We start from the raw sequence: 23,850 nt of genomic DNA, 5'->3' as shown, positions 1-23,850 counted from the left end.
GCATGTGTGTTTGCTTTAAGTATCTGTTGTAAAAGTCTAGTTGAGCTATATAAACAACATGCACAGTATTATCATCAGTTAATGGACAGAGAAAATTATGCATGGTTCGAAAGAGCAAAATAGTAGTAACAATAGTATAAAATAACTTAAAATAAAGCAAAACCCGAAGAAACTGGAAATTGACAGACATCCTGGAACAGACTGTGTTCAACCTTGGGGGTTCCACTGGGTGATTTTAGCTCTTTTGAATAGCTCTGTTCTTTAGTTAAAGGTGACCCAAAGGTTGTTGTTTTAATAATTTATAGGCCTCCAAGATACAACAGAAAATTTATGGAGGACTTCTCAGAACTGCTGTCAGTTATTTGCACTGACAACAACTATTCTGTCATAACAGGAGACTTTAACATTCATGTTGACAATAACATGGAAAAAAAAATCTCAAAGAACTCTCTGCCATACTAGACACATTTGACATCTCTCAACATATTAAGAGTCCAACCCACACTCAAGGGGTACATTTTAGATCTGGTCATCTCTAAGGATGTTGAAATTCTATCAATTGACATTAAGAGTATGGCTATTTCTGACCATTTTTGTGTATTCTTTGAATAACATATTCTTCCAAAAGTTCAGACAACCTCTATGTCTATTAAGAAAAGGTACATAAATGAGAGCACCGCCACTACGTTTATGGAGACTGTTGCTGTGCCACAAATTGTGAATGCTGAGACAGTTGATGAACTTTTGGATAATTTCATCTGTAAAATCTCAAATGTCATGAATGCTGTCGCTCCTATTAAAACTAAGACAATCTTGAGGGGACCTAGAACACCGTGGAGGAGCACCATGATGGTAAAACCTCGAAATCAAAGTGTAGGAAAGCAGAACGTAAGTGGAGAAAAACTAAACTCGAAATTGACTATGACCTTTACAGACAAAGTCTTTGTAATTTTAACCAAGCGTTAGTCAGGGCTAAATAGCAACACTTTTCTGGAATCATCACTAAGAACTTTAACAATCCTTGCACTCTGTTTGCCCCACCCCCACCCCTGAATTCGATAGCTCCAGAACTCCTAACAACAGATAAATGCAATGAATTTGCTTGTTATTTTAGTGAAAAAATACAATCCATCAGGTTAAATATTAGCACAAATCAGCAAAATTATCAAATAATACTACATCTGAAGCCACCCAGGAAAATCTCTGTTACAATGTCAGAATTTGATACAATTGACCAAAAAACTGTGGAGAAAACGGTTCAGCAGCTGAAACCATCAACGAGCTGTCTTGACTCAATACCAGATGCCTTTTGAAAGCTATTGCGAAGTCTGTGCTAGCTGATTTACAGCAAATATTCAATTGCTCACTTCAGTCAGGCGAGTTTCCTAAAGCTCTTAAAGTAGCGGCCATTAAGCCTCTGCTAAAAAAATAGAGCGCTGGACGCTTCCATGTTAGCAAGCTATAGACCCATCTCAAATCTCCCTTTCATAGCCAAGATTGTTGAGAAAGTTATTTTTCATCAACTCAGCAAATTCTTGAACTTAAATTGACTTTTTGACAAATTTCAAGGGTTCCGAACTCATCACAGTACAGAATCTGCTCTTATCAAAGTGCTAAATGATATATGGTTGAATACTGACTTGGGGAAGGTGTCAATTCTGGCTTTGTGCGGCTTTTGATACGGTAGATCATAATATACTGCTGAACAGGTTGGACAAGTGGACTAAATGGAACAGTCTTTAAATGGTTCAGGTCCTACCTGGAGGAAAGGAGGTATTTTTTAACCATTGGAACTGCTCAATCTCATCGACTGGTAATGACCTATGGGGTCCCTTAAGGGTCAGTTTTTGGACACCTCCTGTTCAGCCTGTATATGCTACGCATGTGCATGTGTCAAGCAGACCAGGAGAAGCTCATCCATGCTTTTATCTCAATTAGACTTGACTATTGTAATGGTCTTCTGACTGGACTCCCTAAAAAGAGCATTAAACAGCTGCAGGTCATTCAGAATGCTGCGGCTCAGGTTCTGACCAGAACAAAGAGGTCAGAGCATATTACTCCAATTCTAAAGTCTTTACACTGGCTTCAAGTCAGCTTTAGAATAGATTTTAAAGTTCTGCTACTGGTCTATAAACCATTAAACGGTTTAAGTCCTGAATACATGAATTAAATGCTAATGGAATATAAACCCAGTAGGGCTCTGAGATCAACAGACTCAGGTCAAATAGTGGAGCACAGAGTCCAAAGCAAACATGGTGAAGCAGCATTTAGCTATTATGCTGCACACAAATGGAATAAGTTGCCAACAGAAGTGACATCAGCCCCAAGTGTGCATGTTTTTAAGTCCAGGTTAAAAACTATTCTTTTTTCCCACGCTTTTTAGAGTATTTCCACTTTTAAATTATATTTCTTGCACTGTGTGCTGTTTTAATTGTATTTTTAATTTATTTTTTTCTCTTTGTTTTAAATGTTTATGAGCTGGGTTTTTTTCTTTGTTTTTAAATGCATTTAATAATGTAAAGCACATTGAGTTACCTTGTGTATGAAATGCGCTATATAAATAAATTTGCTTTGCCTTGCTTTGCTTTCTTTGTATCTCAAAAACAAATTGCCAAACACAATTAGCAGTAATCTAAATTGCAAGCTGCTTTGGTTACCCAAAAAAGCAGGCTCGAGAAATAGTGCCGTCACAATAAATACTACTTTACATAAGGACCAAAGGCAGTTTGTGAGTAACCTCTTTAGATAGCTCTAGAGTGGAATCTGTATGGATGTGCAGGATGTGGACCCTGCTGACAGTACATTTCTGACTTTTGTCATACATCTTCAATTTATTATTTGCTGCCATGTGCAATATGTCACGGAGCACTCTCTCTGTATTACAAGGAATCATATGCAGAAAATATCTAACATAAATACTTCCATGCTGCATTTGATGATGCTAAAGGAGTTCATGTTTTGCCCAAACGTCCATAATACAAATGAAATCTGTGGAACTATGCTATGGGATTATTTTCGGCCCCACAATCATAAGGCCTTTGGAGGTTAAAGGTGGTGACAGGATTAGGTGGTGTGAAGGTTATCGCCTGAGGTTACGACGTGCCCGGAACACCTCACCAGGGAGGCGTCCGGGAGGCATCCGAATCAGATGCCCCAGCCACCTCACCTGGCTCCTCTCAATGTGGAGGAGCAGCGGCTCTACTCTGAGCTCCTCCCGGATGACCGAGCTTCTCACCCTATCTCTAAGGGAGAGCCCGGACACCCTGCAGAGGAAACTCATTTCGGCCGCTTGTATCCGGTAACTTGTTCTTTCGGTCACGACCCAAAGCTCGTGACCATAGGTGAGGGTAGGAACATAGATCGAACGGTAAATAGAGAGCTTCGCCTTCCGGCTTAACTCCTTCTTTACCACAACGGACCGATACAAAGTCTGCATCACTGCAGACACTGCACCGATCCGCCTGTCAATCTCCCGTTCCATTCTTCCCTCACTCGTGAACAAGACCCCAAGATACTTGAACTCCTCCACTTGGGGCAGGATTTCATCCCCAACCTGAAGACGGAACGCCACCCTTTTCCGACTGAGAACCATGGTCTCAGATTTGGAGGTGCTGATTCTCATCCCAGCCGCTTCACACTCGGCTGTGAACTGCTCCAGTGAGAGTTGGAGATCACGGCTTGATGAAGCCAACAGAACCACATCATCTGAAAAAAGCAGAGATGCAATACTGAGGCCATCAAACCGGACCCCCTCTACGCCTCGGCTGCGCCTTGAAATTGATGACAAAGGGTAGCCTTGGCGGAGTCCAACCCTCACCGGCAACGAACCCGACTTACTGTCCTATATGCCGACCAAACTCTGACTCCGGTCGTACAGGGACCGAACAGCCCGTATCAAGGGGTTCGGTACCCCATTCTCCCAAAGAACCCCCCACAGGACTCCCCGAGGGACATGGTCGAACGCCTTCTCCCTCGAGGACCCTGCTGAGGGTGTAGAGCTGGGCCACTGTTCCACGGCCAGGACGAAAAACACACTCCTCCTCCTGCCGCTGAATAGACCTTACCAGGCACCGCTGAATAGACCTTACCATGGAGGCTGAGGAGTGTGATCCCCCTGTAGTTGGAACACACCCTCCGGTCCCCCTTTTTAAATAGGGGGACCACCACCCCAGCCTGCCAATCCAGAGGCACTGTCCCCAATGTCCATGCGATGTTGAAGAGGCATGTCAACCAGGACAGCCCCACAACATCCAAAGTATTTAGGAACTCCGGGAGAATCTCATCCACCCCCGGGGCCTTGCCACCGAGGAGCTTTTTAACCACGTCAGTGACCTCAACCCCAGAGATAGGAGAGCCCGCCTCAGAGAACCCAGACTCTGCTTTCTCATGGGAAGGCGTGTCGGTGGAATTGAGGAGGTCTTCAAGGTATTCTCCCCACCGACTTACAATGTCCCCAGTCGAGGTCAGCAGCGCCCCATCCCCACTATACACAGTGTTGGTGGTGCACTGCTTTCCTCTTCTGAGAAGGCGGATGTTGGACCAGAATTTCCTCGAAGCCGTCCGGGAGTCTTTCTCCATGAACTCACCGAACTCCTCCCATACCAGAGTTTTTGCTTCAGCGACCACCAAAGTCGCAATGAAGGCGCAGAACATGGTCCACTCGGACTCGATGTCCCCCGCCTCCCCCGGAACATGAGCAAAGTTCTGTCGGAGGTGGGACTCCTTCTGACAGTGGATTCTGCCAGACGTTCCCAGCAGACCCTCACAATACGTTTGGGCCTGCCACGTCGGACCGGTATCTTCCCCCACCATCGGACCCAACTCACCACCAGGTGGTGATCAGTTGCCAGCTACGCCCCTCTCTTCACCCGAGGGTCCAAGACATGCGGCCGCAAGTCCGATGACACGACCACAAAGTCGATCGTCGAACTGCAACCTAGGGTGTCCTGGTGCCAAGTGTACGTGTGGACACCCTTATGCTTGAACATGGTGTTCGTTATGGACAATCCGTGATGAGCACAGAAGTCCAATAACAGAACACCGTTCGGGTTCTGATCGGGGGGGCTGTTCCTCCCAATCACGCCCTTCCAGGTCTCACTGTCATTGCCCATATGAGCATTGAAGTCCCCCAGCAGAACGATGGAGTCCCCAGCGGGAGCGCTCTCCAGCACCCCTTACAAGGACTCCAAAAAGGGTGGGTACTCTGAACTGCTGTTTGGTGCATAGGCACAAACAACAGTCAGGACCCGTCCCCCCACCAAAGGCGGAGGCTACCCTCTCGTCCACCGGAGTGAACCCCAACGGACAGGCGCCGAGCCAGGGGGCAATAAGTATACCCACACCTGCTCGGCGCCTCTCACCGTGGGCAACTCCAGAGTGGAAGTCTAACCCCTCTCGAGAGGACTGGTACCAGAGCCCAAGCTGTGTGTGGAGGCGAGTCCGACTATATCTAGTCGGAACTTCTCGACTTCACACACCAGCTCGGGCTCCTTCCCTGCCAGAGAGGTGACATTCCACGTCCCTAGAGCAAGCTTCTGTAGCCGGGGATCGGATCGCCAAGGTTCCTGCCTTCGACCACCGCCCAGCACACACTGCACCCGACCCCTATGGCCTGTCCCACAGGGGGTGAGCCCAAGGGAAGGGGGACCCAGGTTACCCCTTCGGGATGGGCCGGGCCTGCCCATGGGCGCAGGCCCGGTGCTGACAAAGCCGTGCTTTGTCTGGTCCCTCAACTGGGACCTGTTTGTCATGGGTGACCCTGCCAGGGGCATAAAGTCCCGGACAACTTAGCTCATAGGATCATTGGGACACACAAACCCCTCCACCACGGTAAGGTGACGGCTCAACCATTAGGCTGACCAGTGTGTTTACAACAAGGATTAAGGATCATTGCTTAGTCCCAGAGAGCATGCTACTAACTACAACGTCAGTGCAACTGTGGTTTAAACGTTCCCTTTCCTCTAAGATCTCTGTATGTGCGGCATTAAAGGGTGACCAGTGGTGTGAGGATTCATACGAACAAGTTGCTGCGATATAATTTGCCTCGAATATGTCGACATTCACATTGTTCTCCTTCCCCTTCTTCTCCGTTATCCATCCCAACTACATAGTTGCGCGATAACTTTGCTCCGAGGTTGCTTCTCAGGGGATTAGCACAGATTAGCATTAGATGGTCCATTTGAACTGGATACGCATACAGTATAGCACCCGTCATTGTCACTAGGCGTGTCTGGCTGTACAAATGACACAACTGTATGAATTTGTGTATAAAAAAAAATTTTTTTTAAAAGATGTCTTCATAGCAACCCTTTAAAACAATCAGTTCATTGATTTCTTATGGATATTTTTAAGGTCATCTTTCTATTGATATTCTGAACTCCTTTTACAATACCAGTGTGGGATTAAGGAAGGGTTAAAATATGATGACTGATAACCCTTAACATTAGGAGAGGTCTACATAGATGTCTACATCTACATAGATGTCTTCTTGATCTTGCCAATATTGTGGTCTTTAGACAGCAATCTAGTTGAGGCTGGATAAAGAGTTGTTTGATTGGTTACAACCAAGTACCAACCTAAAATGTACTTGCACTATTAGATGTCTGTGACCTATGGAAAATGCGGGTGTCAAAAGCTAAGGTTAAAGCCATTTAAATAAATGGAGCTCTCCATTTAATTTGGTCATTATATGTGTTGTCTGGTCACTGATGGTGTAGTGGTACACTCGCCTGACTTTGGTGCAGGCAGCGTGGGTTCAGTTCGCACACAGTGACGGTGTGAATGTGGGTGCGAATGGTTGTCCGTGTCTATATGTGCCCTGCGACTGACTGGCGACCAGTTCAGGGTGTAGTGCGCCTTTCGCCCGAAGTGAGCTGGGATCGGCTCCAGCGCCCCGCGACCCTAACCAGGATAAGCGGTGTTGAAAATGGAAAATGGAATGTGTTGTCTGGCACTGCCCGAAGGTAACACCGGCGAATGAGCTCAATCTGGAATTAACATGATTAAACTGTTAACATAACAAACGCACACGTCATAAATCTGAATTTGAAAAAAAAAAATCTGTAGAATGCTACCTTTTGTTATTAAATCCACTTAAGAGTGAGAATGTATTTGTGCAGAGTGACACTAACCAATACGTGATTCAACTAAGTACATGCTGTATATTATAACTCACCTCAGCCTGCAAACACATATGTTTAAAGGGTATGGGAATGATGGTCTGAGTAATTGAGTTCAATATAAGACAAACACCAATGACAAAGCTAAAGGAGAAACTGTGCTGCTTAGTCCGACTGATGACAGTTGATGTGAAACAGAAACTCCTGCATCGGTTGTATCTGTAACTAGTCTGTCTGGTTATGATCCATGTCACACAATTCTTGTGCTCGTCAACTGAAGCAAAGTATGAGAGAAAAGCAAATATCTGTAAAACAGGCATTGAAATTAGTCGTAATTCTAGACCATTTAAACCCATAATTGCTTATTTGTTTCCTCAGCAGGAGGTTTAGGGTCAAAGAAGCATTTTGATTAGAAGTGGGGATGAGTTAGCTATAAAACTACTGAGCCGAACCCTGGTGAGACTCGAGCAGTACTTTGTGTATCTTGCTGTGTTCAAGCAGCGTGCAAATATGCTAAGAAATAACGGGAGACTTATGAAGGTTCAAAAAAGCAGGAGGAAGAAGCAAAAAAAGCTTTATGGAACACTATAAAATATGTATTTACAGTGTTGTGAAATAATATTGACCGCCTTCTTAAATTATTTTATTTTTGCACAGTTTCCCCACTTACTGTATATGTTTAAGACCATCAAACAAATGTAAATATTGACAAAGATAACCCGAGTAAACATAAAATGCTGCTTTTAAATGATGAGTTTATTTATTAAAGAAAGAAAATATTGAACGCCACCAGGCCCTGTGTGGAAAGAGTAATGGCCTCCACCCCCTGTTAAATAATGAATTAACTGTGGTTAATGACATTTTTTGGTTCATTTTCACTGACCACGCCCAAACCTGATTACCTCCAGACTTGCTCCATCACTTTAAATGTAACATGTCTGACAAAATGAAAATGCCCAAAAGATCTCAAAAAGCTGCAACAAAATACCACAATCCAAAGAAATGTAAGAGATGAGAAATAAAGTATTTGACATCTATCAGTCTGGAAATGGTTACAAAGTTATTTCTAAACTTAAGGACTCCAGCGAACCAGGTGACAGCCTCTATCCACACAAGGAGAAAACATGGAACAGTGGTCACCTTCTCTAGAGTGGCCGGCCTCCAAAGATTACCCCAAAAGCACAATGACGACTTATCCAGGAGGTCACAAAGGAACCCAGGACAACATCTAAAGAACTGCAGACCTCCCTTGCCTCAGTTAAGGTCAGTGTTCATGACTCAACAATAAGGAAGAGACTGGGCAAAAATGGCATCCATGGCAGAGTTCCAAGGCAAAAACCACTGCTGACCAAAAAGAAAATAAAGGCTTGTCTTACGTTTGCAAAGCAAAAAACAAAACAAAACAAAATCTGAATGATTCCCAATACTTTTGGGAGAATATTTTCATTACATCTGGCCTAAATGTAACAGCCTTTCAGAAAAAGAACATGCCAACAGTCAAACATGGTGGTGGTAGTGTGATGGTCTGGAGCTGCTTCGCACATTCAGGACCCGGACGGCTTGTTGTGATTCATGGAACCATGAATTCTGCTCTTTAACAGAAAATATTGAAGCAGAATCTTCGAAGCACACTTGTGTTCTGTAGCAGGACAACTATCCAAAACACACCAGCAATTCAACTTCTGAATGGCTTAAAAAAACTGGAATATTTAAAGTCCAGATTGAAATGCTGTGGCATGATTTTAAAAAGGCCGTTCATGCTGGAAAACCCTCTGTTGTCACTGAATTCAAACAATTCTGCAAGAAAGTGTGGGTGAAAATGTCTCCACAGAGATACAAAAGACTCATTGACAGTTATAGAAAACACTTGACTTCAGTTGTTGCTGCTGAGGGTGGCCCAACCAGTTATTAGGTTTATTGGGCAATTACTATTTCACAAAGGGCCAGGTAGGTTTGAATAGTTTTTTTCCCCTTAGTAAATAAAATCAATGCTTGAAAACAGGCGAGTCTTAAAAGAAAACAAATAGGAGCAATACACAACCCAGAATTAATCTTTTGTTTCATGTGCTAAAGTCTCACAAGATTTGCTGAGGTATTTGCGTAACGTCATGCAAAATCTTTCTGCAACTGTTTTTAAACGAATATTTGGCTCTAATCCTGAAATGTATACAACTTCTCATTGGCTTCTTCCTTGCTTTTCACATAAAATACATACAGTACGTTGAAATGCAGCTGTGTGGCATACTGGCGGGACAAAAGGCCAACCTTAACATATTCCAAAACAAGCATGGCAAGCCCTATAAAGTGAAATTGAAGCCTTGGCCAGACTTTTTACATTTTACTCAAGTGTATTGGGTTTTGCACAAAACGTACAGTATTTGTGAGACTCCAGTGCCAAATACCAAACAAGCCACAGGATCCACACAGACAAAACAAAAAACAGAAAGATGCTGTTCCACTGAGCGGGATAATAGGAGTAAGCACAGGGGTGTGCACCACTTAGAATGGCGGGTAATAATGTTGAGGAGCATATAATGGATTTGCAAAAAAGACAGATGGTGCAGAAGTAATGAAATTTGGACACACACACACACGCAGACACACACGGAAACACACACACACACACACACACACACACCCACACACACACACACACACACACACACACAGCATAACGTGGGTGCCCCAAGGCGTATTATGGATGCTGGTGCTCACCAGAACCAAGGGTCTCAGTTTATTTGGTATTTAAACTGGTAGAAATTTTCTTATTTGACTCCTTCGTCCCTTCCCCGTACCACATATCTCAATCAACTAGTCCGACGCCAAAGAAGAAAAGAGGTGCTGACAAAGCCATCAGACCTGGATCAGAACCAAATTAACTACAGATTCATTCCTGAGCAACACAGATTAGTAACAGGGTAGCAAGTGGCTAGCATGTAAACATGAGGTTGTTGATTTAGCTGTGTTCACAGGTTATGTTTGGTGCCATTGTTAAAAGAAAAAGAAAAAGGCACAAGGAAATCATACATTTTTTATCTGCTCAAGTCAGAACCACTATCGCTCTGTGGCTTGTCTGCTTCAGAGTGTGTGAGTGTATGTTGGGTACTTTGGTCCAGACCAAAAGTACTAAACTTACTGAACACAGAGCTACTGAACATGGCATCAATGAAGAATGTAAGCAGTTATGTCATCTTGTCACGTTGTGAAAGAGGATATGTTTGCTGACGATGTCAACTTAATGTGCACTTGGCTTTCTTGTGCTCTTTTGAGTATTCTAAACACTTGTTTTGATGCCAGCTCTGTGACGAGAAGAAGCTGCCCAGTGGAGATATTGTATGAGTGGATAAAGCTCAACTTCCCATAATTGACGTCATGTGAATCTTCTGAAACTGTAAACTAATTGAGACTGAATGAAGAGCTCCTCCCCAATTTGCAACCAAGTAGTGCACTCCATTTTATATCAATTAATCAACAATCCATTCATCACAATCAAACAAAATAGGGATAGGGTTCAAGGAAGCTAATAGTTTCCCTACTTAGACTAGTAGCCCAACAAATATCTTTCCATGTCAAGTGAAATCTGGAGAACAGCGGTCGTAGTTGGTAATTGTTGGAAACTTTTTCACTTCGATGAAATATCACACCCGTGTCTCTCAAAAGTAATCCCTTAATTGCACTCTTTAATTCTAAATAGTCGGCAAAGAGTCCATCTCACACCAATCCGAAACTCCATTGGGCACTTTCCCACCGGCTAGCCTGAGCCACAGAGCCATTGAAATTGCGAAAGACCAAGGAGTGAAAGCCAGACGGATAGGCTGAATGTGATTTTAACACATAACTGTATAATTTCATTACATTATTAAATTCACGTGTGTACAGAAATGCACTATATGCAAAAAAGAGCGTAATAACCTTTGAAGGTCCAATTTAAAAATGGGTGGAGAGGGGGAAGCGAATGGCAGGGGGTTCCGGGTGTTGATTAGACAAGCAACTAGCAACTTACTTCGGGCTACAAAAAAAACCACACCCACTCAACTAAACACAGACACGGAAACACAGGCGCACACAGAAAGTCAATTAACACGAACATGTGTCTTAGGGGAATTATGTTTCAATTAGATTTCGCTACTTCCAGGCTTCTTTCTTTCACGGTGCTAAAACAAGCGCAGATAGTGATGTGTGCAAGTGCAATGAATCCATCTTTTCAATTAGTATCATGCCATAACTCCACTTTAATAATGTGTCAGAATTTGTTAGGCAATTAAGCTCTAAATCCCTATTTTGAAATATATTTATAAAAAAAAAAAAAAAAAAAAAAAAAAAAAGAGCCACAACATTTAGCTGGGGGCTAACATATGAATGACTTTTGCGAATGTCATTAACATAGCTATAGTTAGAAGCAAATTTAAAGTAAAATAGTAAACATAGTATGTGACTGAATATCCATTGCCTCATAGCCACAAGGGGAAATCAGCATCAGCATATAGATAGATGCTTCTCATTTTAGGGATTACTTTGTTGAATTACAGTTGTGATTACGGTAGTAAAGATGAATACTAGCGCTGTGACGGTGGGAGGAACTGTGGGGTTGTGTGTGGATTTGGCTTCACTTTCTGTTTAGACACTGAAAAAATGCCCCATTCAACGATTTTGAAAATAAAGCACTCCAGAGAGGAGAGAGGAGAATTGGTGCTATGCCAATATTTCTAGGCCTTTGAGTTTTAGTGGGAGAAAAACCTGCATCTTTCCATTTTCTCTTCCTTCAACAGCCATGAATAATTTTGCCAGCTCGGATGACTGAAAAGATGTGGACAAAACAGTAGTACCCTTCTGTCCATAACATCTGCAAAAATGTAATTCCAAACAAGAGCGCATTTGTCTTTCGTTCCTCTCACTGTTGTGTCTCCAACCTGTGGGGCGTGAGTGTGCAGGTGCATTTTATGTGCGTATTGTGGCGTACACATAACATAAGGCACTGGCTGTCTCTACACAGCAATATGTGCCATCTTCGCATTGGCTGAATTCATTTCTGTTAGGAGCGGACGCAGAGTCCCCAAACAATATTGGAGACGGAGTGGGAGGACAGAAGGAGGGAGGCAGAGCCACGCTATGACCATATCTTTATCTCAGCTCAAGAAAATGATTACTGTGACATGTAGGAGCAAGTCTCTCGACTGTGGCCCACAGGGATTTGTATGAAAAGGAGCTGTCAGATGAAAGGGTACATAACATGAAAAGAACATTATCAAGGATAAGGCTTGTTAAGAAGGAGCGTGATACATGAACCTGGAGAGCACATTAATTTCTACTGCATGCTACATTAACCTACTTCGTTTATTTGCTCTTTTACAAGTGAATTTGGGGGGACGACAACATATAGAATCCTCATGGGAGTTCGAGGACTTCCCTTTTCTATCTTTTTTAAAAATTTCCCTGAGGAGAAGACTGGAGTGGGAGATTAGCCACACTTTAATCTCCTGGAATTTGATGCTAATAGAGACATCATATGCATGTTTACACCCAGATCTGTTCACACGCCATGAACACAAAATATCTATTTGTGTTTGTGTGTTGTGTTAAGGAGGGGCACTTCGACTTCAGGTAAAATAACTGGATCTCATTCCAAATGTTCTGAACTTGTCAACATACCTCAAGCAATCCTTGAATTAAAGTCCTATCCCGAGCACCGGTGACCACCAGTACACATTTTTCCTCATTTTGTTCTTATAATACACACGACGCAAACCAATGTTGTCGTCGCCATGGTAATGAGCGTATTCAGTCGTGTTTGAGTTGACAAGATAAAGCCCAGTGATTGTAAAAGACTGGCTGCGGTAGTCATTGCAGTAGTCTGACATAGTGCGATCGTGAAAGACCAAATTTGTCTTGTCGTCTGATCCAGGCATTATGTGTTGTCTGTCTCAGACTTGTTCCCTGTTTTACAAGGCTGACAGGGTTTTTTTTGTGTTTTTTTTATATAACTATTGGTTGTCAGATATTTACAGTACTACATCATACGGCAAGGCTAAAAATGAACTAGCTTTGGGATTCAAATATACTGTACACAATGGCGACCCGGAGTAAATGTATTTTGCGGAGCCGATCAATGACGTCATTGATCGGATCGGCGAATTATGACATTAAAGCCCATCAGCTTTAATGTCATGTCATAAAATGCTGATCGGCCGATACCGATCAAGCCGATCAGATCGGTGTGAAGTCTAATTAAAGTTAAGATGAATCGTATCCAATTAGTGTGTTGGTTTTTATATGAGAAGAACAGGATTGTTAACAGTAATATAAGTGAATCCTGCTCCCTATTTGGAGTAGTCTTCTTTGGCCTGAAAACTCACGGCCTCGTTATCTTCTCTCATACAATTTGACTAAATAATATGAGGCAGAGCTGCATTGCCAATTTTGGAAATGAATTAAGCCACAATACATTCAAGGATGTGTTTTTCTTCCCCTGGGTGCATTTCAGTCTTGAATAACATGTATTTGCAGTCAGGGAGGCATTAGAAAACAGCATAAACAATGTCTCATCACTTTGATATAGTAATATTCAATTCAACAGACTTAAATGATTTGCTGAAAAATGCAGCATGCTATTTGAATGTAAGCCTGACAAGCAAATTGGATGTTTGATGACTTGCATGCTTCTATTGTACTGTGATTAACATAACCAGCCATGACAGTGCGTCATTGCCATCATACCACCAATTACTCCAGAGTGTTGAGTTTCTAGGGAATACTTGCCAAGAAGTGCTAAAGCCCTCACTATCAGAGTTCAGTGAACACGCTCACAGATCAAAACTGAAGAAGCATAATGGAACATGTTTTTTTTATAAAGACTGTGTTCTGAACTTATTATTTATAAAAGAAATTGCCCAAGTACTTAGTTCTTGTTCTGGCTACCACATTAAAAAAAAAAAAAAAAAAAAAAAAAAAAAAAAAAAAAAAAAAGGAAATTGAACATGCCATGTGCCATTTGTAGCGTAGAGGCTCACATAGCTAACTTTCATGCAGATGGTGTGGGATTCAGTGGTGATTACGGTGACCCTGAACAGGATAAGATGTATAGAAAGTGAAATAAATTGATGAATGCATGCTGTATGTTTTGCTCTTAGTAGATTCATTGTTTAACTGAGTAGATTTAGGCATATATTTTCAAATATTTGTCCCGACATATATATATATATATATATATATATATATATATATATATATTTTATTTTTTTATTTTTTTATTTTTTTAATCTCAAGAGAGAGTATTGTCCAAAAATTCTAAATGCCATTCTACAATGTTCTTCAGATTAGGAATGGGTGGAGGTTGTATCCTGACATCAATGTGTAAAGTATATCACCGCATGGGTTCAGGAACACTTCATAAAACCAATGTCAGTAAATACAGTTCGGCACTACATCCGTAAGTGCAACTTGAAACTCTACTATGCAAAGCAAAAGCCATTTATCAACAACACCCAGAAACGCTGCCGGCTTCTCTGGCCGAGCTCATCTAAGATGGACTGATGCAAAGTGGAAAAGTGTTCTGTGGTCCAACGAGTCCACATTTCAAATTGTTTTTGGAAATTGTGGACGTCGTGCCGGGCCAGAGGAAAAGAACCATCCGGACTGTTATGGATGCAAAGTTCAAAAGCCAGCATCTGTGATGGTATGGGGCTGTGTTAGTGCCAATGGCATGTGTAACTTACACATCTGTGAAGGCACCATTAATGCTGAAAGGTACATACAGGTTTTGGAGAAACATATGCTGCCATCTAAGCAACATCTTTTTCATGGACGCCCTTGCTTATTTCAGCAAGACAATCCCAAACCACATTCTGCACGTGTTACAACAGCATGGCTTTGTCGTAAAGGAGTGCGGGTACTAGACTGACCTGCCTGCAGTCCAAACCTGTCTCCCATTGAAAATATGTGGTGCACTATGAAGCGTAAAATACCACAACGGAGACCCCGGGCTGTTAAACAGCTGAAGCTGTACATCAAGCAAGAATGGGAAATAATTCCACCAACAAAGCTTCAACAATTAGTCTCCTCAGTTCCCAAATGTTTATTGAATGTTGTTCAAAGAAAAGGTGATACAGTGGTAAAACACGACCCTGTCCCAGCTTTTTGGGAACGTTTTGCAGCCATACAATTCTAAGTTAATGATTATTTGTTAAAAACAATGAAGTTTATCATTTTGAACATTAAATATATTGTCTTTGTAGTGTATTCAATTAAAAAGAAGTTGAACATGATTTGCAAATAATTGTATTCGGTTTTTATTTATTTTTAACACAACGTCCCAAGTTAATTGGAATTGGGGTGTAGTATGAGATAACATTTTGAATCTTAATAGCAGGCATTGTCAAAGGTGGATTAGGCTTAATGTGTAAATGTGTGTTACTTTTTTAAAATCAAATAGTGGCCTCTTATAGAGCCTGTGTTTCAATTAATCACAGACATTTTTGTTTCAGCTGCGTGAAATGAAACCAAAGCAAAGATGAACTCATCAACTGACTAGAAAGAATGAATCGTAGGTGTGAAATTGCCCGTTGTGTTTCAGGGGCAGCTCTGCACCGCATACCTCTGCTGTGCCAGGAAGAGCTTGTAGTTTCTGAATCCTACCACAATCCCTTCCAACCACTTCCTCCTCTCTGTTTCAACTTTTTTAACACCTGGACTAACAAAAAGACTGGCTTTGATCAGGGGAAATCCTTTGGCAGAGCAGCAGAGAATCCACAGTGGAGCTCTGTGCATGTGCGCCTGGCTGCGTGCATGTGCGCATGAGGCACAGGGTCCAGCGCTGCTCCACAGAGGATTCCAAGCTTTGAGATTTTATGGCATCAACGCAAGGTACAGAGCACCTCATATGCTCTACCTGTCAGAGCACAGCCATGAAAATGGATGCAGAAGTGGGAGGGGAGAGCGTGGTGCATGTGGACGAAACAGTTGTTTCTGCCATGTAATCAGTGGCTCTACAAACACACACACACACACACACACACACACACACAAGGCCGCTTGTTATCAGAAGCTTTCCCACGCCGCCTCGCTACAAAGCTCGAACACCAGGACAGGCGGATGAGAGCAAGGGAGGAATGAACGAAGGCGCAGAAGGATGGAGGGTCAGCCTACAGCAGCTTAGATTCACTGAGGGGATAAACACATGCCTCAGCGGGGGCTCGTACGTCGGCTAGCGAGATCAGAGTTCGAAACAGACACAGTAGCGAGCAAACGAGCAAGGCGGCAGCACAGAAGATAAACCAAAACAACGCAAAAAGTGCAGTAGTTGCACTCTTATCATCAGGAGATTGCACATTCCTCCTCCACTGCTCTGCTCCCATATTGTTCTGACATCAGCTCCTCTTCCTCCGTTGCCCTCTGCCTCGCCAACCGCTCAGCCCGGGCTCTTGCATAAGTGTCCAATTTGCATAACAGGCGCTTTTCTCTGGCTCATCGGCACATGCTGGACAAAAGCGCTAACAACAGCTTCGATCTTAAAAAAAAAGATACACATTTGCATTATCAGTTGCACAGGTCTAATCTGTGGATCTTTCTATGCCAGCTGCCATATACAGCAGCAAGCTTGTACTGTATATGACTTCAGTCATATTGACTCCATTCAGGAGGAGGCTGACCTGCCTGCTGTGTGCGACCTATACAATAATAGGCCTTGCACTGGGAAATGACTGCTCAAATCAAGCAGCCTAGCATTATTCTCTTCAGGGTTGCTGATACTGTGTGACGTGTTTGTGTGTGTTTGCCAGCCTTACATGAAAAGAGACTGACACGCACTTGCTCTCATTGCTTAGGTCTTCTCGAACATAAGCTATCCAAACAAAGTACACATTTGTGGGGATATATGCAATAGACTCACACACACACATACACGCGCTGCACATGAGTGTGTGACACTTTCAGGAGAAGAAAGAATAATAAAGAATTAAAAGCACCTCGGTCATGCAACACACACTTTACAGAAAGGATGGGCAACCTATGACACATGCGCTATACACGGTAGTAAACAGCATTAAGAGCCAGTCTGCCATGCAATTCTAAAAACAAATTAAAGCCAAGAACAAATTAAAACACGACGAATGCTCATAATATATAATAAACTTTGGTTCAATTGTTCTGGTGAACTTATTATGGCCCTCTGACTTTATAAAAACTAAAATGGCAACTGAGGTTCCCCTCCCCTGCTTAAGCTTCCAAAAAGTGAGCAAAGCCTTGAAGGTCCCCTTCCATCAAAATCCAATTTTTTTCTACTGTCTTATACATAACATGGGTCAAAATGAGTCAGTGACCTGTTTTAAGTTTAACATCTATGCGGGTTGTCGATTGAATGGAAAAGACGTTAAACGGCTTAGATTTGCAAAATGATGGGATGAAATTTCTATTTGTGACCATAATAAGTTTACCATTCAAGTACCTGCTCACATCATGGTTGCTACATGCCGACTCATTTCAGGGAAAAACGCCTGAGTGGCAACACGGCTGCATCTTGGGCATCACTTAAACTTTGCGTCACCTGCCAAACTCAGAGAAGTTCAGGAAAAAAATGGCTTCAATTTTTTGGGGGAGAAATTCCTAAGCATTTCAAAACCAGAATTGTGTTGTGTTCCAGCCCGGTAAACTAAGCTTTCATACACTGCTGGAAGTGCATTTACATATTTGGAGCGAGCGAGTCAGCTGGCTGGGCAGCAACACAAACTATGAAAAAAAAGTATATAAAAGCATACGTGTTGGGTTTTGTTTTACAACAATACTGAACTATATTTTATAATGTTGAATGTAACATTAACTGTCGTCAAAACGTGCATGACATATGACCACCAAAACTACATTATAGTGATTGAATAGGGATGAAGAGGCTGGGATGAGAATCAGCACCTCCAAATCTCAGACCATGGTCCTCAGTCGGAAAAGGGTGGCGTGCCCGCTCCAGGTCGGGGATGGGATCCTGCCCCAAGTGGAGTAGTTCAAGTATCTTGGGGTCTTGTTCACAAGTGAGGGAAGAAAGGAACGGGAGATCGACAGGCGGATCGGTGGAGCGTCTGCAGTGATGCGGACTTTGTATCGGTCCGTTGTGGTAAAGAAGGAGCTAAGCCGAAAGGCGAAGCTCTCAATTTACCAGTCGATCTACATTCCTACCCTCAACTATGATCACGCGCTGTGGGTCGTGAACGAAAGAACAGGATCCCGGATACAAGTGGCCTAAATGAGTTTCCTCCACAGGGTGTCCGGGCTCTCCTTGAGAGATAGGGTGAGAAGCTCGGTCATCCGGGAGGAGCTCAGAGTAGAGACGCTGCTCCTTCACATTGAGAGGAGCCAGATGAGGTGGCTCGGGCATCTGATTTGGGTGCCTCCTGGATGCCTCCCTGGTGAGGTGTTCCGGGCACGTCCCACCGGGAGGAGATCCCGGGGACGACCCAGGACACGCTGGAGAGACTACGTCTCTCGGCTGGCCTGCGAACACCTCGGGATCCCACCGGAAGAGCTGGATGAAGTGGCTGGGGAGAGGGAAGTCTGGACGTCCCTGCTAAAGCTACTGCCCCCACGACCCGACCTCGGATAAGCAGTAGAAAATGGATGGATGGATGGATGGGACCCATTTTAAAATATCCTTTTTTTTTTTACTCCCCCCCCTTCTGACATGTCCCCTGGGAAACATCTGTGGGGGTTGTGACTTGTGTAGAATACAAAAACAACCCAACGATTGGTGAATTCTGCTTCATGATGATAGTAAGACCCCCCCGCCCCCCACGAATGAAATTAACGCACGGTCGCTCTGAATGCTTGGCCCGGCTGCCAAGATAGCGTCATTCGCCAACGGCCAATCAGAGTAAAGCTGTTTTCCATATTAAGATTGAGAAGATGAACAATCCAATCAGAGCAAAGCTGACTTGTATGTTGCATTTAATGAGAAACCAGACATATCAACTGCCAGGCTTAAAAGACAAACTAGAATAGCTTGAAAAATAACATTTTGGGCATTTTCAACTCAAATTATCTCGCAAACCCAAAAAAAGGAAACATCAAGGAATACAATTTTTTTATTTATTTTTTTGATGGAAGGCAACCTTTAACCCCCTGTGGAAACTAGTGCATGAACTCAACAGGCATCTCATGTCAGGATTTTTCAATATGGGAATGGTAATCACAGAGTAACTTACAGTATGTGTCTGTGCCTTTAAGAGGCAGAGCCTGTGGGGACACGTGTGACATTGGCAAGTCTGCGTGTGCTTGTATGGGTGAGCGCTGTGGCCGACAGCAGCTTCTGCATGAGTGTGCTCACTGTGTTCTATGGTTTTCTTGCCATTCATTAAACTGTTGTTGAAAGTACATCAGCGACTGTGGCTCTCCTTTCCCACATGAAATGGCATTACAGTAAGTATACTGTGGAAAAAAAAAAATGGTTGGTGGCTATAAACGGTAAAGCGTGAGTAGGAACTCTCATATTTTATACATCAGTATGCGTATACCCCGCTGTAGGTGTTTTAAACCCTGCGGCCTTGACCTTTTAAGTGTTCAAACAGGTCAACCACAATATGGACATTTAAGAGAAAAAAGAAATTAAGGTGGTGCACCTTAAAAGACGCCACCCAAAAATAAATATATAGGAAAATTTAAATATGCATCAGCGCAGTGACTCATCAGAAAGCTTCATGTCCACAAACAGTCAAACCAGGGATGGAGAACCTTTTTCCTATCAAGGAGGATGTCAGTCAGATCCATAAGGTCTGAGGTCCATAATATATTCTAATATCCGTAACTCAGTGTGGCTGTTAAGGGCAGGCCTGGTGATTGGCGGTTGTGACGTCAGCAAGGAACATTTCAGGTTGAACGTTGGCTCAAGTTAGTCTGCATGTGGAGCAACAGGGCGTGAGTTGCATCCAATAGCGGCTCTCGTATGAATATACATTCTGTTACCGCTCGGGGTAATAAAGCGATAGAAATTAATAAGCGACCGTGTCATCCTACCTACCACATACAAGGGTATTACAATATCAATCCATCCATTTTCTGAGCCGCTTATCCTCACTAGGGTCGCGGGCGTGCTGGAGCCTATCCCAGCTGTCATCGGGCAGGAGGCGGGGTACACCCTGAACTGGTTGCCAGCCAATCGCAGGGCACATACAAACAAACAACCATTCGCACTCACATTCACACCTACGGAAAATTTAGAGTCTCCAATTTATGCATGTTTTTGGGATGTGGGAGGAAACCGGAGTGCCCGGAGAAAACCCACGCAGGCACGGGGAGAACGTGCAAACTCCACACAGTCGGGGCCAGGGATTGAACCCGGGTCCTCAGAACTGTGAGGCTGACGCTCTAACCAGTCGGCCACCGTGCCGTCGGCATTACAATATGATTGTTTAAAATATGATGCAATGATCAAAAAGATGTTTACCATTACCAACTATAAGCGTTTGTGAGTTAAACGTTTAGGAGTTTTTAAGAACATTTCCTCCAAAGCAGGGTAAACACTTAATGTTTTGAGTTCCATTCCAACCAAAGTCGGCAAAGGCTCAATTGCTTGATGTCTTCGAAAGAGTACTTTTCCTGTGTTGTGGGGTGTATTAAGAGTGATTTTTTTCCTCCTCATTGGAAAACAGTCGGGGTCGTAAATGTTAAATATTTATGGCTGGCCAAGTCAGTGATTGTGACTTGAAACAGAACAATAACCAATTAGAAAGTGACCTTGCGCTATTGACGGACACAACTGAGGTTAAATTACTTCTGTTGTATCAGAAGTCATTCGCCACAAATGACTAGGGCTGGGCGAGTACGTATCAGGCCAATAACAGCCTTATTTCAAGGTATTTGCTATTTGTGAAGGCTACCAACTACACCCACAGATACTTATTAAAAATAATAAAATAAAATAAATCAGAGTATATCCTCCTCACCAGTAGTTGGTGCTACACTACGGCAATTTGACACATCGGCGAATCATCATGCGCGTCATAAAGGAAGTTAGGTATTTAAATACAATTATCTGTCATTCTGTTAATTGAAATTTTATGTATCAAAAGTACTAGTGGTATCGGTAATCTATCAGTATCAGTGAGTACTCGAGTGAATACTCATACTGGTATCGGTCAAAAAAAAGTGTTATCGAATATCCCTAAAAATGACAAAATTTGCAACCGCAATGTAGTTACCAGCTAAGCAAACTGTTCAAGCTTTTTTTATTTCTTCTTCTTTGTATTTGCTGGCAGTCAAGAAGCCCTGTAGCATGATGCTGCTCTTCTTCTTTGTATTTGCTGGCAGTCTAGAAGCCCTGCAGCATTATGCTGACTCTAACAGGTCAGTCTTGGTACGGCAGTCTAGAAGCCCTGCAGCATTATGCTGACTCTAACAGGTCAGTCTTGGTACTACGACAGACATCTGTTTTGGGGCATATGAGACTCTGTATTGTCAGTGGAGATCACGTGTCATGTTTTTGGTGTACCAGCTTCATCTTCTCGAGTACACCCCCCATGAAAAGTGCAGTAAGTACGCACATTTTTTTTACAGTCATGTGTAGGACCTCTCATATTTTATACATGAGTATGCATATAACCCGCTGTACGTGTTTTAAACCATGTGGCCTTGACCTTTTAAGTGTTCATCATGCACTTCACACGGGGCAACAACAATATCGACACTGGAGAAATTTGGGTGATGCACCTGTTCCTGCAACTCCACTCCCTCGTGTAACAGACGCCACCAAAAAATTTTTAATAAAAAATAAATAAAAATATGCATCAGCGCATCGCAACAGTGACTCATCAGAAAGCTGCATGTCCACAGTCATGTGGGGGCTGCAAGTATTACGTTAAGGTGTGTCCGCCTCCCTTCCTCTTCCTGGGCACGCGTTCATGTTTTCATTGCCGCTGGTGGGAGACGCAGAGGAAGAAGAGGTGCTCGGGTCGTGTGTTTGATAAACACCTTATACATTCCTGAGCACTGAATCTAGCGGGAAAGGACCCCAGGGTGCCCTCTCGTCACTTTCCCGATGCAAAGGTGCACATATGCGCACACACGCATGTACTGTAGATATTATATACAAAAGCGCTTGACCCTTCGTCTTGCCCCTGTTGTTAGCCTGCGGTGCGCACGCCGTCTCGCAAACATAGATCGCCCCCTCTAAAAAAATAAATAAATAAATAAAAATAATTAAATAACAGAAAAGGGGTAAAAAGCTTACCTTTAAGAAGAATGCTATACACAGTATAGAGGGTAAAGATGGCATGACTGTTGAGATTCATCCTGTCTTCCCGTTGTCTTGCTCCCCGCGCACGCCTCTATAGTTTGTCCACCTCGTAGCTCCCCAAACCGGACCTGCTCCGTTCGAGGTACACTTTTGACCGAGTCCGTAGGTTGTAAGGTGAAGTCGAGTCAGGTTTAAAATGGACACAAAAACGGTTTTGTAGATTTGGTTTTTGTTGTTCTGGTTTGTTTACAGGAGCTGTGAGGTTCAGTTGTAGAGACTGTGAGCCTTTACCGACCGACGACTGCCGTCCTCCGGTAAACTGAAGATGTACTGCCTCATTGCCCCGCTCACTTGGAGCAAGAGTGAGGCGACCAAGTCCCGCCCACACGGCTGTGACTGACGCGAACCTTGAGCCAATCCGGAAGAGGAAGAAGAGTGCTGTGAGGGAGGCGTTCAGAGCATGACACACAGTGTATAAATAAAAACAATTATTAAAAAAAAACACTACATATCTACACACACCAAAAAAAATAAATAGAGAATTGCATAACTACAGAGTATTCTGGTGAAACGTAATATTTTAATAAAAAACACAGCACTCCCTTACCTCAAAAATGGTTTGTTCCACCAAATCCCTCTCCCTGACTGGGTTTAAACCAGCTGTGTGGAACATTTATTAACTTCTACCACTTAATACCAACACTTTATTATCATTAGCATTTCTCATTTTTGCTGCATTTAACTGTAGCTCAGCGTGTTATCGGAGTTAGCTGATTTCAGGTGGTCAGAGACATCACAACTGTCCATCCATCCATTTTCTGAGCCGCTTCTCCTCACTAGGGTCGCGGGCGTGCTGGAGCCTATCCCAGCTAACATCGGGCATGAGGTGGGGTACACCCTGAACTGGTTGCCAGCCAATCACGGGGCACATACAAACAAACAACCATTCGCACTCACATTCACACCTACGGACAATTTAGAGTCTCCAATTCATGCATGTTTTGGGGATGTGGGAGGAAACCAGAGTGCCCGGAGAAAACCCACACAGGCACGGGGAGAACATGCAAACTCCACACAGGCAGGGCCGGTGATTGAACCCCGGTCCTCAGAACAGTGAGGCTGATGCTCTAACCAGTTGTCCACCGTGCCGCCATCACAACTCTAATATTTGAATTGGAATTAGATAATGTGCTGTTGTGTCGTGCATGTAAATGGTGAATTCCCATTGACATTATAACTCCTATTATAGGACATAGAGGAAGGAGCAGACTTTATAGCATATTAGTATTCAAAGTATTTAACAAAAGTCAGTATCTGTTTATGTGTTTATTGGGGGGCTGGTTTACTCCAGGAAAAGTATTAGGGTTACAATAAGTTTGTTTTGTAAATCAAATCCATTCCTCTTTGACTGTGGCTCAACATTTTAATCACCTTTATTAGATTTGATTGTTTTGTCACAATTTTTTTGCACAAGTGTTATGCTTCTCTTACGTAGATAATGCCTTTTGTGCTTATGCTGCTCTT

At 43.1% G+C, this 23,850-nt stretch overlaps 1 protein-coding gene across 4 annotated transcripts in view; it reads right to left on the bottom strand.

The window, feature by feature from the left end:
* The window catches only part of cadm2a (cell adhesion molecule 2a), a 281,002-nt gene extending 258,367 nt beyond the window's left edge, over window positions 1-22,635 (bottom strand). For all 4 annotated transcript variants that reach the window (XM_061702239.1, XM_061702241.1, XM_061702240.1 and 1 more), the window contains exon 1: window positions 22,321-22,635. In XM_061702239.1, coding sequence (XP_061558223.1) covers window positions 22,321-22,381 — 61 coding nt within the window. In that variant the 5' untranslated portion in view covers window positions 22,382-22,635. The remainder of the gene's footprint in view (window positions 1-22,320) is intronic.
* Window positions 22,636-23,850: the final 1,215 nt, after the last annotated feature.

This window comes from Phycodurus eques, chromosome 17 (assembly GCF_024500275.1).
Source record: "Phycodurus eques isolate BA_2022a chromosome 17, UOR_Pequ_1.1, whole genome shotgun sequence".
Classification (NCBI taxonomy): domain Eukaryota; kingdom Metazoa; phylum Chordata; class Actinopteri; order Syngnathiformes; family Syngnathidae; genus Phycodurus; species Phycodurus eques.
Note: the sequence above shows the minus strand (reverse complement) of the source record. Positions and strands in the feature narration are given on the sequence as shown.